Source organism: Lissotriton helveticus, chromosome 12, assembly GCF_964261635.1.
Source record: "Lissotriton helveticus chromosome 12, aLisHel1.1, whole genome shotgun sequence".
Lineage (NCBI taxonomy): Eukaryota > Metazoa > Chordata > Amphibia > Caudata > Salamandridae > Lissotriton > Lissotriton helveticus.
In genome coordinates this window covers 907,840,656-907,859,437 of record NC_136073.1, presented here as the reverse complement: position 1 = coordinate 907,859,437, position 18,782 = coordinate 907,840,656, and the positions used below count along the sequence as shown (strand labels likewise).

Below are 18,782 nucleotides of genomic sequence, written 5' to 3'. Positions count from 1 at the left end.
CAGCAGTTAAGTTTCACAAGGACACGTTCATTTCTGGAAGGCACGGGGAGATTTAGTGGTTTGCACACAATCACAGTAAGCTTAGCCGACGCTCGAACCTGGAACCCCAGCTCTAAAGTCGGCAGCTCTAGCCGCAAGGCCACGAATAAAACACACGCAACAACAAAGAGAAGTGGAAAGTACGTTAATGTTGGTTTAAACCTGATGTTTTAGTTCGGAAGAGTGGTATTCTGGAATCGTAGGGTTTGGAATTACATGTAAAGCATATACCTGTAAGATTTAGTAAAGACACAGACATCCATCATATACAACTCAAATGAAATAATAACACATTACCCAAATTTTCCTCGAGATGACGAGTTGACATGCACAATCTCACATTGTATATTACGGTCATCCGAAAAAAACGCCGTGAACTGAAGCTCTCATCGCAGTTTGGCAGTCCTCGGGATCACATTTTCACCCTTCTGAGCTAGATATAGTTATTGCTAATCCGGTGAAGAGCCAAAAGCCAGGGTAAGAGTTAATAGTGTTCCGCTACTTTAAAGGAAGTTTTCCCAGACGGAGTGCTGAAGATTAATTTATTTGCAAAAGCGTCCCGTGCATCGCTTTCACATTAATGGCGGCGTTGCCCCCTGCCTTAGTCACGGCTCGTCTGAAGAAAGGGGCATGGCCGCCATTAACGTGAAAGCACGTCATCAGTAAAAAGCAATAAGTGTAAGTATGCTGCCACATGACGCAACTGCCCTGCCGTGTTACATAGCAATGAGCTCCCTTCTCTTCAAGTAATCCTTTTACACAGTGCTTTCACGCCACTGACAGCCACTCAGACACTGGATGCGTTTGGGATATTAAAGCGTAGCAGAGTGAAGTTTCTGCACCGAGGGGAAGGGTCTGGGAGGTGAGACTTTCTCCCCGTTGGTTGTACTTCCACAGCCCCTGCAGTAGAGAGAATGTTTTCGCCCGGCCGCTGTTTTCTTTTGTGTTCCTTCTGTAGAGTGCATGCATTTCTGAAAACACAGACGAGTGCTTCTTTCTTGTGCTTAGTCAGACCTTCCAGAATTTCGCAATTTCGCGATTCACGAAAAAATTGCGAAATCGGGCAACTACCGCGATAGCCGCGATATTTACAATTATTGCCGCGATATTTGCCAAAATGTGGCTTCAAAATAAACAATGCCTGTTTATTGGCTGTGCGCGCGCACACGTCACTACGTGCCGTCGCCCAGCCGTCCAATACCAGCTTCCTCTCTGCACTACAGTTTCAGCGCTGGTATCCAACCCTGATGCTCTGCAGGCGGGCCTTTTTGTCCATGTTAGCACGCCGAGGCCTGGCTTCAAGTACCGGAAACTATACAGCTTTGCAGTAGATGAGGTTGCTTCGGTGAGTGTGTATGACGAAGAACTTGGACATAATTACCTTTTGATGCTAAGATCAACAATTCAGACCTTGACTGTAACACGTTTTTCGTTATATTCCTCCCAAAGCTGACATCAGATGTAAACTGTCTTACTTAGACAGTGCTCGAGTCGAGTCACTTATTTTACCAGGCGGACGCTCTGAATAGATTCCATTAGGGATGCGACTTTGCCTGGCGGGTATGGTGTTATCACGGCGAGCGGTGGGAGGCGAGCTGGAAAGAGTGCAGTTTAGATAATCACCCCTCACTCAAAGAAAACTCACTTGGCATGGGCGGCTGTTTGGAATAAATTAAAGATTTCAGGGGAACCGAAGTCCTCCACCAGGCAGTCAAGTGCTTGGAAGAGCTAATGGGGATGAAAATACGACTGCCAGACACTTTCTCCAAGTTCATGAAGATGTGGGGTCAGATTTTACGTTTTGATCGTATGAGACAGTTTATTTATATTTCCTCGTTTTTGTTGTTGTTTTTATTGGCAAATAAATCAGTTTCATCCCTTTGGGATGGTGTTGTGTGCCACTTGGTGGAGGATTGAGTGCCATGGATATCTGTCACACCGTATCAAAATAGATGGTTCTCCCCATGTTGAGCATGCTTTGCCTTTTGCGGAACAGTTTGCCTCATTCATCATTGGCCTGCTGCAGTACCCACAGGGTTTGGGAGTTTTCTTTGCTACCATCTTCAGTCCCCAGCTGCTCAGCACATTCACAGATTCTCCTGGCTCTGTTTTAATTGAGCAAGTTCCTACTGGTGCCTCGGTGTGGGACACTTGTTTCACTGACAGCACCTGATAGCTACCATATCGGAGTAGTTGTCGTACATCCACTAATCGGATGTATGACATTACAACGCATGCTTTTACCACTTATGCCTTTACAACGCGGTTTTTACAACGCATAGTGCTTTGGGGCGCTGGATAGTGAATTGTTTAATTTACTATTCCAACTCCAGTCCCCGTGGATAGTAGGGAAGGTGTTGGATAGTAAATTAAACCTATTCCCTATCCTAGAGTGCCCCCCCAGCGCAATGCGTTGTAATGATTTGCGTTGTAAAAGTTGCGACGTAAAGGCACTGCCTGGTAAAAGTTGCGTTGTAAAGGATGTTTCCCCCACTAATCTTGTTCACAGGGGAATTAGCCAGAGGGTATGCATTTACCAATTAAAATAACGAAACAGTGTGAAATGAAAAAATGTAATACACGGACTACAGAAGTGTTCCCAAGCTTCTGTGCCTGCACTTTTGCCAACAAAATGAATACTATCCATGCGGGTATGGGGAAAGAAGTAACCCGAAAAACACTCTTGTCCCTGCAGATCCAGCCGAATGCTTGAGAAGCACGCAACACAAAAATCAAAAAAGGATTTTTTTTTTAACGGGTGATTGTCACAACCAAAGCTTTCCAGTTTGGAAGTAACACAAAAATTAAGCACTAAAAGCTCTGCCCATGTCATTCACACCAGTTCATGTCACGAGGTGCCGATTGGAGCTGTGCTTCCGTAGAGCCGCAGACACTTTAAACATGCCAGTTTCACAGTGGAATACCCTGTTAGATCAGTTTACATTGATTTAAGGCTGAAAAAGAATGATTACAAATAAAATGAGGTGCCACAATAATGCCGCTAAATTTCCACTTTTGTGCCGCTAAATTTCCATTTTTGTGCCGATAAATTTGCAAGTCTATGCCGCTATATCCTGGGGGGTCCGCTTAGTATAGTGAATACTTCAGAAAACATGCAAGCATTTAAGCGGAAATATGTCAAAGCGAAACTTGAGACGCATGGCTCTTGAAAGACGTGGACAGTAAGGATCACTGAAAGAATATCGACTACCAAAATATCGACTACCCAAAATATCGAGGAAAAAATATCTACAACCAAAATATCGAGTTTGTATGTACAAACAGGTAAGTACAAAAATATCGAGTACAAAATATCGTTTACAAAAATATAGTTGTAAAAAATATCGTATTTACTAAAAACAGTGTTAAATTAAATTAATATTAATAATTAATTACTAAAATATACTTAAAATTACTTAAATTAACTTATAATAATTAAATAATTAATGAAAGTTAAATAAATATTTTTTTATTTCATATTTATTAAACATATATATATAGTAATAAAATATAATAAAATAATACCCAAAAACTGAAAACTGACCCTGAACCCTAAAAATACCCCTTTACCCAAAAACTGAAAACTGACCCTGAACCCTAAAAATACCCCTTTACCCAAAAACTGAAAACTGACCCTGAACCCTAAAAATACCCCTTTACCCAAAAACTGAAAACTGACCCTGAACCCTAAAACTACCCCTTTACCCAAAAACTGAAAACTGACCCTGAACCCTAAAACTACCCCTTTACCCAAAAACTGAAAACTGACCCTGAACCCTAAAAATACCCTTTACCCAAAAACTGAAAACTGACCCTGAACCCTAAAAATACCCCTTTACCCAAAAACCCAAAACTGACCCTGAACCCTAAAAATAAAAACGATATTACTTCACTTACCTTAAAAACGATATTACTTCACTTACCTTAAAAACGATATTTTGGCTGTCGATATTCTGTCCAGTCGATATTTTCTCCAAACGATATTTTGAGTCGATATTATGTCCAAACGATATTTTGGAGTCGATATTATGTCTGTGTACCGGACAGTAAATAGCGCTGGGAGTGGGGCTGGGCAAGCATGCCAGCATTCACGAGCAGATGGTCCTGCGGAGGCGTGAAGTGGCTGGTGGCAAATGGACTCAAAGCGGCCGGTCGCTTTGATGTTCTTGGCTTGTCTTGCTTAGTGGGGGAGCGGATTTCTGTGCACGCGCATTTATCACATGAACTGCATGGAATCCGGGGAGGAATCCGCTTGTTCAAGAAGTGTTGTTTCCCCTGCAATAGGTTCTGAGCTGTACATAGCTCGCCCTAAAAATCAACATAATGTGATGTTGCAATGACTGGACCACCCTGAAGTTATGGCAGGGAATGCGGCAGGCAAGCACACACCTCTCACCGACTATGCAGCCGCTGACAACCTTTACACTCATTGCCGGGGCTGCAGTAAGTAACTACTATTGGGGGGACGGGCGTGGTTCACACAGTGGAACAGGGTTGAAATAGTTTCTTGAAGTTTGAAGTCTCAATCCCTGCAAGACGTAGTTAAAAATTACCCTCCATGTTGCCTTCACACAACAAACCTTGCAGTGGCTGGCCAGTCAATAACGTTTCCCTACGTGTTTCAGTGACTTGCCCTCTACCTTTTGCGCACTGCAGCATGAACGATCTCCCTACGTCCTGTGCTTGGAACACCGAATTTAGAAATACACACATTGCCACTAGAGAATTTAGTTTTACTAATTACCATCATGCCACAGGTTAACCTTCCATTGAGTGCCGCCAGAACAAGCAAATGTTACAGCAAAAGCATTTTAAATGACTTACTGTTTACCTGCTGGGCGCTTTTATTTTTATCTATTTCAGCCCAGACGGCTTTCTCACATCCCGTGCCTGCCCGGTATCTAGTTTCACTTGACTGCTATTACATTGGCTATAAAGTTGGCTTAATTCTGAGCGGCTTCCGTACCCTGTACTCTAGGATCTGTGCGGTAAAGCAGTGTGTCTCTTCTTGAGCAGTGATGCGTTAGTGCACATTACTATCATGTAACAAAGTCAGGGGTGTCACATTACTACAATGTAACAAAGTCAGGGGTGTGGGGGAGGGTGCCGTGCTAGGTCTGCATGCAATTTGCCTGACTATAGTGCCATGGGTGTCGCTGTGCGCCGCATAAAACAACGATCTCTCCAGCACGGGGGCCATCCAGCCCAGTTTAACAGTACAACCAGATTGCAACGTTACTAGATTAGTGCCCTTCAATATCTGGTGCTTTGCAGCAGCTTTAAAATCATCTTTTTCTCGTTGTTCAAGTGCGTAAAATTTTGATATTTTTATATTTCCCTCTTCTTCAGTGATTTATTTTGCTCGAGAGAAAGTGTTACTCATGGTCATTGAAATGTCACTCATAATTACACAAAAATTATGAAAATGTCACCCATGGCTATCTGAAACCTCGGCAGCTATGGCAGAGACCTATTGGCCTTGCCAGTGCTTGTTTTATTTTTAATCCACGAAGCGCCATCAGACATGGACGACAGATCTAGACACTGAAGACGGACTATAGAATCCAATGAAGAGCCGATAGACACAGAAGACGGACATTAGACCCTTTGTAGAGTCAATAGACACTGACGACGGACATTAGACTCTATGAAGAGCAGATAGACACAGAAGACGGACATTAAACCCTTTGAAGAGTCAATAGACACTGACGACGGACATTGGACTCCAATGAAGAGCCGGTAGACACCGAAGACGGACTCTAGAGCCCAAGCGCCAGTAGACATCAAAGACGGACTCCGCCCCGCGTCAGGGCGCCGCGTAGTCCTGCGTCTGTTTCTCTTTCCGTTGGCGCTCGGTACCGGCGCCGCCGGGGGTCACGAGCCGCCGGTGAGGCCGGTGCGGCCGCCGCTCGGACATGGAGTTCTTTGCCGGTCCCGCTCGGGGAGGAGGGAGAGCCCCGGGGCCGGGCCTGCAGCAGCCTGGAGGCGGAGTCCCGGGAGCCCCTGCGCGGGTGTCAGGGGGGCAGTACACCCCCCAGGCGGGGGCCTCGTTCGGTGGAGGGCCGGGGCTGGGCATGTACCCCCCCGGGGGCACCTACTCCAGAGGCCCGGGGCTGGGCATGCACCTCCCCGGTGGCCCTTACTCCGGAGGACCCGGCCTGCAGCCTCCCGGGGGCCCGAGCAGCAGTGAGCCCGGCTGGTGGCCTCAGCAGGGACCCGGGCCCCGAGCCCCAGAGACCAACCATCAGGGTGGAGTCTACAGTGGACACGCGGGGATGGGGCCCCAGCTGGGTGGGATTCCCAGCAGTGCACCGGGGCCTGGCCTGCACCCCCCCGGGGGCCCGAGCAGCAGTGAGCCCGGCTGGTGGCCTCAGCAGGTCCTGGGACCCGGGCCCCCAGCGACCAACCATCAGGGTGAAGTCTACAGTGGACACGCGGGGATGGGGCCCCAGCTGGGTGGGATTCCCAGCAGTGCACCGGGGCCCGGCCTGCACCCCCCCGGGGGCCCGAGCAGCAGTGAGCCCGGCTGGTGGCCTCAGCAGGCCCTGGGACCCGAGCCCCCAGCGACCAACCATCAGGGTGAAGTCTACAGTGGACACGCGGGGATGGGGCCCCAGCTGGGTGGGATTCCCAGCAGTGCACCGGGGCCCGGCCTGCACCCCCCCGGGGGCCCGAGCAGCAGTGAGCCCGGCTGGTGGCCTCAGCAGGGACCCGGGCCCCGAGCCCCAGAGACCAACCATCAGGGTGGAGTCTACAGTGGACACGCGGGGATGGGGCCCCAGCTGGGTGGGATTCCCAGCAGTGCACCGGGGCCTGGCCTGCACCCCCCCGGGGGCCCGAGCAGCAGTGAGCCCGGCTGGTGGCCTCAGCAGGTCCTGGGACCCGGGCCCCCAGCGACCAACCATCAGGGTGAAGTCTACAGTGGACACGCGGGGATGGGGCCCCAGCTGGGTGGGATTCCCAGCAGTGCACCGGGGCCTGGCCTGCACCCCCCCGGGGGCCCGAGCAGCAGTGAGCCCGGCTGGTGGCCTCAGCAGGTCCTGGGACCCGGGCCCCCAGCGACCAACCATCAGGGTGAAGTCTACAGTGGACACGCGGGGATGGGGCCCCAGCTGGGTGGGATTCCCAGCAGTGCACCGGGGCCCGGCCTGCACCCCCCCGGGGGCCCGAGCAGCAGTGAGCCCGGCTGGTGGCCTCAGCAGGCCCTGGGACCCGAGCCCCCAGCGACCAACCATCAGGGTGAAGTCTACAGTGGACACGCGGGGATGGGGCCCCAGCTGGGTGGGATTCCCAGCAGTGCACCGGGGCCCGGCCTGCACCCCCCCGGGGGCCCGAGCAGCGGTGAGCCCGGCTGGTGGCCTCAGCAGGCCCTGGGCCCCGGGCCCCGAGCCCCAGAGACCAACCATCATGGTGGAGTCTACAGTGGACACGCAGGGATGGGGCCCCAGCTGGGTGGGATTCCCAGCAGTGCACCGGGGCCTGGCCTGGGCCCTCCCACAGGGAAGAGCCGCAGACGAAACCACACTCCTGTAGGAACAAGCCACAGCCTGAGTCTGCAGCGCGTGCGTTCTCTAAAAGTTGAACCTTTCCCTCCACACTGTTCAATGAAAAACATTCAAGAAGCCCTTCAGGACATGTTTGGAAAGTTTGGAACGATTACTTCAATTCAGGTCAACGGAAGGGATGCGCAACGTAGTGCCATGGTGGTTTACAAGTTTGTAAAGGATCGTGACCGTGCTTTATCAGGAACCCAAGGGACAAGTCTCTTTAACAAGAAAATTGATGTCACTGTGTGGCCATATGAAAGAAATCAATCCCACACAGCTAAAGAAGTCAATGGATTTTTTGCAGAAAAGGGATCAGGGACACTGTATATTAGCAATTTGAGGAAGAGTGTTTCTCAGAATGACCTCTTGCGTTCCTTCTTTAGTTTTGGGAAGATATTTTATACTGAGGTTCAAAAATTGCCCGGGCTTTACAACTATGGTGTTGTGCAGTTTGCAAACAAAGTCAGTGCTAGTAAGGCCATTCGTGAATTGAATGGACGCTTCCTTTCCCGGAGAATGCTCAAGGAAAAGTTTGGGGATAGTTTTTCTTCAAGCTGCATTTTTGTCTATGGTCTTAGTAAGACCAATTTCACACCTGCATCTTTAGGTCACCATTTTTGTCAGTTTGGAACTTTGAACGAAGTATTGTTTAATTCCGAAAGTACCAGAGCCCTGGTTTTCTTCGAAGACCTATCTAGTGCAGAAAAAGCCATACATGAAATCAGAAAGAAGTCTGGGAGTAATTTCCTTAAGGGGGATTACGCAAATCATGAATTTTTAGCAAGATTTCGCAGTTCCATAGAAATGCGTTGGCAAACTAGACAGGTTTTGAGATTTGAAACGCAGAGTAAATCTGGAACTAAAGTTTTAGCAAAAGAGAATGAGACCCAGATATTGGTAGACAATAGTGAGGAACAGCAGAAAGACTTTTTCACTGGGACTGGTGAGGAGGAAGAGGCAGACATGTTAGCAGAAGCTAGTGAGGAGGAGGAGGAGGCAGACATGTTAGCGGAAGTCAGTGAGAAGATGGAAGGTCTAGATGAGGTTGGTGAAGAACAGGAGGAGGTGTCTCAATTGTTAGATTGGAGTGAGAAGTTAGAGGCTTCATCAGACTCTGGTGAGGAGGCAGCAGAGCCGGTACCTGAAGCGGATGAGATAAGTATGCCCGCATTTGCAGAAGTGGTTAAGAAGAACCCACCCAGTGAAAGAAATAGTACATTCTCGATTCCAGCGATAGTGCATGGAAAGAAATCCAAGTAAGGAAGTACAATTAACAAATGACCCTAGAATTAGTATTGGTTGGATTTGGGTGGTCTCATATTTTTTTATTTGTTTCATTTCCTTGATGTTAGTTACTAGAAATTATTTGTGAGAAGTGAAATTCATTTTTTTTGCATAAATTAAAAAATAATTGCAACATTATTAGTGTTTGAAGTAAGTTATTAAGGCATTGTTTTTCAAATTAGTTCTTTGTTTCAATGAGCTAATTTTTGTTGCTATAAATATCTACTAAATTCCCATCCAGCATGGGCTATTTATCACTGTAACACTTGTCTCAGTAGATATTTGCATGCTGAAAACATAAAGGGCAAACACCAACTGTTAATTTATTTTGTTTCTTTGTTAAGCACAAACCCAACTGTAATGTGTTAGAGCAGGATAATTGGTGCGGTTTACTTAGTAGTAAGTAGTTTTTTTTTTGTTGGAACTTTATCATTTTCCAAATAGCAAATTAAGGATGCGATGTGAGTTACATATTATAACATATCAACAATATCGCATAAGGAGAGGACACACATATATCGCATAACAAAATACATCATGGTGTTCAGGTACTGAAATTCGTTCGGGTAACCACTGACTTTACAATGATGCTAAATAGCACAGCACGAAAGAAAGGGAAAAAGTTAACAAAAAGGACCATCATAATGAGAAACAGCGACCTATGCAATCAAATTGATCCAATATGACATATGTTACGATCAACCAATTGATATAACCCCCGGTTACCACGAGAGGGGCCTCCAGCAACTAAAAATGTAAATACATAATTAGAAACATACATCGCATCTCAGCCCACTCCCACCGGGACTATATACCTGTAATTGAGACTGCTGCTCAGCCATGATCTTGGCAATGTAGGAGCGGTATGGCCCCCAAATATCAATAGGCCGGGACGGCCCATTGATCTGTGCCGAATATTCAATGCAGTTAATATTGCAAAAAGCCATACCCCTTAGCCAGGACTTCACACTCAGGGGTCGTCTAGCACACCAGAGTAACCTCCCTTTTTGCCAACAGGAATCCTAATGCTGCAAATTTAGGAATAGTGCGTGGGAAATTGTAAACGTAGCCAAGCAGTGCTATTTATGGGGTGGGAATCAGATTCAGCCCTAGCATGTCGCTGAAAGTGCGGTGCACTTGAGACCAGTAATCGTGTAAAAGGGGACAAGTCCAAGATAGGTGGGCGAAGTCGGCGTAGGGGGCCCTGCATTTGGGGCACTGGTGGGAGCGACTAGAGCAGGGGTACTCATAGTACGGCCCGCGGGCCGGTGGCGGCCCGGCAAGCCTTCCCTGGCGGCCCGCGGACCTTGTACACATCATACTAGTGTTTTAATATATATATTTTTTTTAAAGAGTGTCTGCAAACTAAGTTACAGCAGCTCGACTCCGAGACTCTGCTGCTCTGTGGGGGCCGGCTGGGCGATTCCTGCCATAGTTAGAGTGGAGCTGCAGGGGCGCTAAGAGGTGAACAACACAGCCTCATTAACATTCTAATTGTCTTTTAAAGACCTGTTAATGCGCTCGGTGCAGCTATGTGTGCTCTGAAGCTGTCTCAGCCCGGCTGACACAGAGGCAGGGTGAGATGACAGAGGGAGAGGGAAAGAAAGGGAGACAAAGTGAGGAAGGGAAAGGGAGGCCGGGTGAGGGAGTAAGAGAGGGAAGGAGGGAAAGTGAGGTAGGGAGGAAGGGAATGGGAGGGAAAGGGAGTGACAGTGAGGGAGTGAAAGAGAGATCGGGTGAGGGAGTGAGAGAGGGAAAGGGTAGGAGGGAAAGGGAGGTAGGAAGGGAAAGGGAGGGGGAGGGATAGGGAGTGACAGTGAGGGAGGGAAAGGGAGACCGACTGAGGGAGTGAGAGGGGGAAAGGGAGACAGAGTGAGGGAGGGAAAGGGAAACAGAGGGAGGGAAAGGGAAACAGAGAGAGGGAGTGAGGGAGGGAAAGGGAGACAGAGTGGGGGAGGGAAAGGGAGTAACAGAGTGAGGGAGTAAGGGAGGGAAAGGGAGACATGGACAGAAAGGGAGACAGAGTGAGGGAGTGAGAGGGAAATGGATGCAGGGAAAGGGAGGGAGGGTAAGGGGTGGAGGGAAAGGGAGGGAGTGAGGGAGGGAAAGGGAGACAGTGTGAGGTAGGGAAAGAAAGAGTGAGGGAGTGAGGTAGGGAAAGAGAGACAGAGTGAGGTAGTGAGGGAAAGGGAGACAGAGTGAGGGAGAGAGAGGGAAAGGGAGACAGAGTGAGAGGGGGAAAGGGAGGGAGAGAAAGGAAGGGAGGGAAAGGGCGTGAGAGTGAGGGAGTAAGGGAGGGAAAGGGAGACAGAGGGAGGGAAAGGGAGACAGTGAGGGACTGAGAGAGGGAAAGGGAGGGAGAGAAAGGAAGGGAGGGAAAGGGAGTGACAGAGATGGAGTGAGAGAGGGAAAAGGAGACAGAGGGAGGGGGACAGAGTAAGGGAGAGTGAGAGAGGGAGGGAGAGAAAGAGAGCGAGAGAGAGAGATGTGTGTATGCCGGGTCTGGTGGCTCAGTGGACGAAGGTGTCCGCTGCAGGGACCAGTGATCAACCTCATGGTCAGTTTTTTTTTGTTGCTCTAGCCCCGCCCCCTCCCCCACTGACCCCACCCCCACTGGTGTGGCCCTCTGACACAAACCACAGTGTAAATTTGGCCCCCGAGAGAAAGTTTGTGAGTACCCATGGACTAGAGTCTATTTTGTGTGAAAGCGCTGGGGTGTGATAAAGTCTACAGAGGAATTTAAAATGAATGAGTTTATGTCTGCTGTTTAGAGACACATCCTTCGTAGCTTTGCAGCACTGCGCCCATTGATCGTCCGATATTAGTTTTCCCAGATCCTCTTCCCACACAGCGCGAACCTTAGTGTCCAGAGTGGGAAGTGAGGCACTGCACAATTTATACATTTTAGAAACCAGGTGTGTTCCAATTGGGTGCTGTATGATGAGTGTGAGAGGATGGGCCTCCGCACGGGCGATCTGAAATGTGGAAAACACATCACGCATCATGGATCGCAGTCTGGTCAACACAAAGTAGTCCATAAATGAGCGATCAGAAAATCGCTGATCTTCAGCTGTAGAAAACGCGTAGCCTTCAGGAAAAAGGTCGCCGACAGTATGGATGTGAAATTTGGCCAGCGTGTGCTTGACCACTGTCTCCTCAGTAATTGGAAGCCAAGAGGCATTGGGCAATGGGAGGGCGGGAGAATACAGTTGGTCCAGGCCAAGGAGCCTGCGTACCCTATCCCAGGCCCAGCAAGTGGACGAGACCGTCTGTATGACTTGCGTGTCCCGGGGGAAACCCCTAGGGAGAACAATGGAAAGCGATCCAGGCAGGATCAAATCAGCTTCCGGTTTTAAATATAGAATGCGGGCATTCGGGTGGAACCAAGAATATGCAAACGAGGTGGGAGGAGCCAAGATGGCGACCGAGATGGCTGCATAAACGCTTGGCTATGTGAGCCTTCTCACCCCGCGCATACATCCTGGCAACTATCCTGAGCTGTAACGGCATATTTAAGTAGGCGAAGGACAACTTTCACTTACCGTTTGCTCCTGAGGCTTCTATGTGCGGCAGACCCGTGGAAATGTCCCCGACTGTTTTGCGGCCTTCACGGTGCTGGGACCGGGGTCTCGAGTGAGGAGAGTATCCGGCCGCGACTGTGACAACGGCGGCCTCTGGTGGCGATGAGGAGTCGGCCGGAGGGACCCGGAGATCTGATGGTCGATGGCGACAGTGCCGACCCATTCCAACTAGCGGAGTGCCCTGTGGGAAGTGCGGTAAAGCAGGGTCGAGGGGAGTTCACGATACTTGGCCCCCCTTTCCTGTGTGGTGTCCGGGCATACTAACGACTTTTCCCGGAATCGGCAGGCGGCTCCCAGGGAGCAGCGGAGATTTTGTTTAGCCTTTTGGTGACCCTCCGCTGGGAAGCCTGCCTTGACTTTCGGGGTCCTCGTGGTGAATCCTGTTGTTCCCTGGTGTGGGGCCCGGTCCCGAGGTGAGGTAGAGAAGGAAGAGGCCGGAGCAGCTAAGATGGCGGATAGCACCCTCTTGCGCAAACCTCATCCGGGCAGAGAAGCCGCTGTGAAGGAGAGTCCTGGGGTCTGGCGACACGAGAAAGAGCCCACGTCCAGAGATATACTGGCTGCGCTAACAACCCTGCAAATGACCCTGATCCGGGACGCCCGGGAACTGGGAAGAAGGATGGCCGCCATTGTTGTCCCACCGTTCCACATGGGCATGGGTCGATCTCAAGGAAGCGCCGAAGTGCCCGCCTCTGCGTCAGTGATGAGTGCTTCAGCTACGCCTACGTTCGTGGAGACGTGGATAGACCCGGTCCAGGAGATCGCTTTGGATAGATCTGTTGTACATGTGAGTGACTCGTCGGGGCCTTTATTTGTTCGCCGGCTGAAGAAACAACATCGATGTATGGCTTGGGCTGCCCCGGCGGCGTTTCAGCGCCTACCGAATTGTGTGATTCTCTTTCCCTGGCTGGTGAGACTGTGTTCGGACTGGAGGATGGTTTCGGTGTCGATACTGACACGGACGGATTTCCGCCATACATATCCGGCTGGGTTTTGGTGACCAAAGTCCCATGGAGTAATAACACTGCCCGGTCTGCCCAGATCAATTGGACCCTCCACGCTGCTCTGTATGCCGATTGATAAGTGGACGTATGTTGGTACTATTGATAGAAGAGGCCAGGGGTGAGACCGTCTGGGACATAGTGGATCTCATTGTTGGCTGACGGTGATTTAGGGGACACTCAGCGTGGATGTAATTGATTGTGCTATTGCTGATTACTGTTTTCCGTGGCTATTCTGACCTTGTTGTTAGGTTAATTATTGTGCGCGCTGGTGGTGGTGGGGGGGGGGTGACCGGATTGATGGCCCTTCTCCACATTTTTCTTCCTTTTCCTTTTTCTATGGGGGTAGGCCATAGCCTTCTGCAGGGTGGGGGGTAGGGGGATGGGGTTTGTTAATTTGTCCTTTCTTTGTCTCTATGGCCCTTTGTCTTTCCTATTTTTTGGTGTCGTCGTTTTTCATGTTTCCTACAGTATGTTTCGTTTTGAGGGGTGGGGTACAGCTCACCACGAAATGCATGTGCTTTTTACATTTATCCTGACTCATATGCCTTACCCCCAATACTTCAAATGTATTTGCACTATTTGCGGATTTCCTGCTTCATGCTTGCTATTGTGGGACCATGTATGACCGTATGGCATTGATTCTATTTTTTTTTTCTTTATTGTAAAATGAACCTTCTTGAATCCTAAATCTCACAAAAAACGCTTGAATACAAGTTATATCCTGGACACTTATCAGACCCCGATTTTCGGGCTGCTGTATCTTTCTATACTGACTTGCTGTCTTTCCGACTTGACTAGCGGCCGGCCGTAATGGTTGTAGGCCCATGCTTGTATTTACTTGAAGTAACAATAAAGGTTCTCAAAAAAAAAAAAGAATATGCAAACGAACATTGTGCAACAAAAAATATAAATAAAAATCAGGATCGCCAAAACCGCCCTTCTCATATCGGAGGGTCAAAACCCGCCTGGACACCCGTGGATTCTTGTCCCCCCAAACTAACCCCAATAACATTGAACGCAATTGGGGAAAAAAAAATCTTGGTCAGAGGAATCGGGATATTGTTAAAAAGGTACAAAAAAGGAGGGAGTACAACCATTTTGATTATGGCAGTCCTCCCAGCCATAGACAGGGGGAGGCGGATCCACCTTTCTATCTGGCCTTCCAAAAAGTCCATTGCACTGCCATAGTTTAGTCTAATGATGGCTACATTGTCCAGTTGTACATGAACCCACAGGTATTTGACTGAGTCGTAACTCCATTCGAGAGGATATGAGCAAGTCCATTCTGTGGTAAGCGGAAAGATGGCTGATTTGTGCCAATTGATGCGGAGACCAGAGAATTTGCCGAATCGTGTTATCTCCAAAGTGAGAGATTCCAGATTGATGTGTGGCATTCTGACATACAAAATTGTGTCATCCGCATATAAAGATACCAATAGAGGGCCCGTGCGGAACTGGGGTTTCCGGTGTAGGTGTTTTTCCTGAAAGTGGCGTACCAAGGGATCCATTGCCAAGATGAAAAGCAACGTGGACAAGGGACACCCCTGACGTGTGCCTCGTGACAAGGAAAACTGCTCAGTAATGGTGCCGTTGAGGCGCAATCTGGCCGTGGGTCCAGTATACAATAATGCTACCGTAGAAACTAAACATTCCGGCATAACCATGCGCCTCATGTTGGATAGAGAGAAGGGCCATTCTAAGGAATCAAACGCTTTCTCAGCGTCAAGAAGGACCGTGGCAGCCAGTGTGAAAGGGTCTGTTCGGTGCAATTCAAAGAACAGGGTCCTCAAATTCAAAGAGGTGGAACGATGTGGGACAAATCCAGATTGCGCTGGAGATATAATAGACTCCATCAGTAATGAGAGCCTAATGGCGATGATTTTAGCAAAAATCTTGTAGTCAAGATTCAATAAAGAAAGAGATCTATATGCGCTGCACAATGTGGCGTCCCTGCCTGGCTTGGGAAGGAGAATTATAACTGCCTCTCTGAACGTGGGAGGAATGCATCCCGACTCAAGTGCCTCTGCGTACACCTCAACCAGCCGCGGAACTTGGACCTCCTTGTAGGCTCTGTAAAAAGCTGCAGAAAAGCCGTCTAGGCCCGGTGCCGAGGAACCCCTCAACGCCTCAATGGCTTCTACTATACTGTCCTGAGTCATGGGTGTAGCTAAGAATTCCTGCATGTGCTTTTCAAGATACACCGAAGCAATCTCGTGTAGGTAGGCCCCTTGGTGCCCCAGGTCCCCGGCTAGCGTGGACGTATAAAGGTGTTTGTAATAGGATAAGAATGTGTTGCATATTTCTGGTGTGGAACGAAGCACCTCTCCCTGCGGGCCTATAATCTCTGTGATATAAGGCGCCTGATAAGGGGGGTGAAGTAGTTGCGCCAATAGTTTACCGGGTCTGTCGCCCTCCCCATACTGTCGCGCTGTGTACTGTGTAGATAAAAAACGCAACTCCCTATCCGCCTCCTCCTTAAACGCCATCAACACCGACAAGCGTCTGGTCTCGGTGTCCTCCGATGGATTCTGTACCGATTCTTCATCAAGTGCAGCAATGTCATTCTCAATGCGAGACAGCGTGAAGCGGATATCTCTCAAAGCCCCAACATGTTTGGTGATGCAGACACCCCGAATAGTTGCCTTGAATCCCTCCCAAAGAACTGCCCAAGACTCCACCGACCCGGTGTTCAAGTCGAAGTAGTCTTCAATGGCCTGCCGTATCTCCTCAGTGAAAACAGGGTCAGTCAGAGCTCTCCCGGGAAATCGCCACTGCCTCTCATACCCACCCAACCATGGGATCTTCAATTTAGGGATTATTGGAGAGTGGTCTGACAGCGTGCACGGGAGAGGGAGAAGGTTATCAACCCAACCAGCAACCCCAGGGGAAAGGAGCCAATAATCAATTCTTGTCCAGGTGTTGTGGAATCCGGAGTGGTGTGTGTACTCGGGAAGCTGTGGGTGAAGCCTTGCCTCTATGTCAATTAAGGAGAAGTGTGTGCATATATCTAACAGAATTGACCGTGATCTAGCTTTAGCATCGGGGAGGAGGAAGTGCTGTCCTTCGTCTGGTTCAATATTAAATTAAAGTCTCCACCAACAATCAATAACCCAGGGTCGAGTTTGAGGAGCCTCACTTGTAAATCTTGAAAAAAGGAAGGGGTGTCGGCATTGGAGCCATAGATCCCCACTAATGTGACTGTGTACCCTAAAAGTGTACCCGTGACTATCAGGTAGCGACCCTCCCCGTCCGCGACACTGCTGGATAAGGCAAATTGCACTCGTTTGTGTATAATTATGGCTACCCCCCTAGAGTATCTGCTATAATGAGAAAAGAAACAATGGGTACACCAGCTTTTCGCAAGTAACGAGGAGTCATAGGGGGCCAGATGCGTCTCCTGTAAAAAAACAATATCAATCCCGTGCCTAGTGATGTAATTAAAAACCTGTCTGCGCTTTCTGGTATTATTCAGCCCCCTGACATTCCAGGACATCAATGAAAGCCCGGAAGGACCGAGTTGAAGGCCTAGCTTGGCCATCTAGTAGACCATGACATAAATGTACCAGATTGTGTGTCACTCCATCTCGACTCAAGTACCTGATAAATGATGTAACAATCGAAAATACAAAGGAACCAAACAAACCCCACCCACCACCCAGCCTCCTAGCAACCCCATAGAGCCCAACCCATTGCAATCGTACAGCAGAACGCAACAATGTACATGTCACTGACCTAAAAAGAGGGTAATAAACAATTTCAAAAGAATCTCCAAAAAACGACAACACAAAGGCATCCGCCATGGGGGGCAGCAACGCCACGCCGGACAGGTATACCCGTAAATCAGAATATGAATAGATCTAGAATATTCATACTCATGTATCATCCAGAAAAAAGCAAAAGGATATGCATTATTGGATCTTCAGCCAGTCCCTGGTTCCGTAAAAAGTTTGACGCTGTTCTGTGAATCGCCATGGACCGGGGAAAGCGAACCAGCAGCCGAAGCTGCACTTGACCCGTGCTTCATAGTGCTGGCAAAACTCCTGAGCTTCCGCAGGCAACTCAAAAATACGGAATTGGCCGGCAACCTCCACCTTCAGTCATGCAGGATATAGCACGGCCCACAGAGCGCCCTGGCCCCACCCCCCAGCCCCAACGGGCCGAGCCGCAACTCGAGGCCACGGCCCGGGACAGAGCCGTAGGCCTGAGAGCTGCTAGCGCGCCCCCAGGGGGCCGGGAGCAGCACCACCCGATCCGGAGGCGATCGGGGCGAAGGCAGGGCAAACCAAGCACCGCAAGAGGGCACAGCACGCGGCAGGGGTACGAAAAGCGCGGCACTCACCGTCCGGCCGGGCGCATTCAGGGATTCTTCCGCGAGGGTTATAGGCCCTCGATCCCCTCCGCCGTTCTTCCTTCTCACGCCGTCCCCAGGTTCCGCGCGGGTGTCGATAGACGCCAAATCGGGGCTGCTGCAGGATGGAATTGATTTACAGGCTGGAATGTGGGAAATAACATGCTTAAATGTTTATACGGGAGCCTGGCCGGCGGAGCTTCAGGCAGAGGCAGTCATCTTGGTTGCCTCCATGGCCACGCCCCCATTAAAAGTAGTTTGTTCATTATGTGAAGCATTTCACAAAGATAAAAAAAGGACCAAAACTAGGATAGACAAATGTCTTTAGTACACAAATACTATAGATTCTGAAAAATAATCTGTGATGATATGATAGTGAAACTGTTGTAGGGTGGATAAATGCAAACAAAGAGGAAGGTTTGCGCATAATACATAAAGAAAATCTTAGTTTAACCGCTTCAGCGCGGCGCGAATTTTCGCGCTGTGCTGAACGTTCCATTGCGCTTATGGAACCATGACGGAACGGTTCCGTCATGAGCACAGCTCAACCGACGCTCATGACGGAACCGTTCCGTCATGAGCATGGAAGGGGTTAAGGGATCCGAGGACTATAGAAAAATTGATGAAACTTGAGGTACATTAACGTTGCAGAAGGAAAGGAAATGCACTATTATTATTGAGTAGGCACAGTCAGTGGCTTTTAACGCATGCCATTACAATGCAGTCAATACAACGGCCGCGTTGTAACAAAGCATGCCATTACAACGCAAGTCGGAACAGCGGCATCCTCTGGGGTGGCGCTGGATGTTGAAATATTATAATATACTATTCCAACTCCAGTCTGTGCAACAGTAGTTGCAAAAGTCGTTGTTCCGGCTTAGGTTGTAATGGCATGTTTTGTAACGACTGCGTTGCAGTGGCACGCAGTTGTTCCGCATTCATGGTAAAGAATGTTTAACTTCAAGCTCACATCCTCCAT

At 49.2% G+C, this 18,782-nt stretch overlaps 1 protein-coding gene across 1 annotated transcript in view; it reads left to right on the top strand.

Annotated features, from left to right (window-relative positions):
* LOC144799432 (uncharacterized) overlaps positions 1–9,008 on the top strand; it is a 91,596-nt gene extending 82,588 nt beyond the window's left edge. The window contains exons 2-3 of the mRNA XM_078670730.1: positions 5,932–6,171; positions 6,677–9,008. Coding sequence (XP_078526856.1) covers positions 6,810–8,846 — 2,037 coding nt within the window. The 5' untranslated portion in view covers positions 5,932–6,171; positions 6,677–6,809 and the 3' untranslated portion in view covers positions 8,847–9,008. The remainder of the gene's footprint in view (positions 1–5,931; positions 6,172–6,676) is intronic.
* The last annotated feature ends 9,774 nt before the right edge of the window (positions 9,009–18,782 follow it).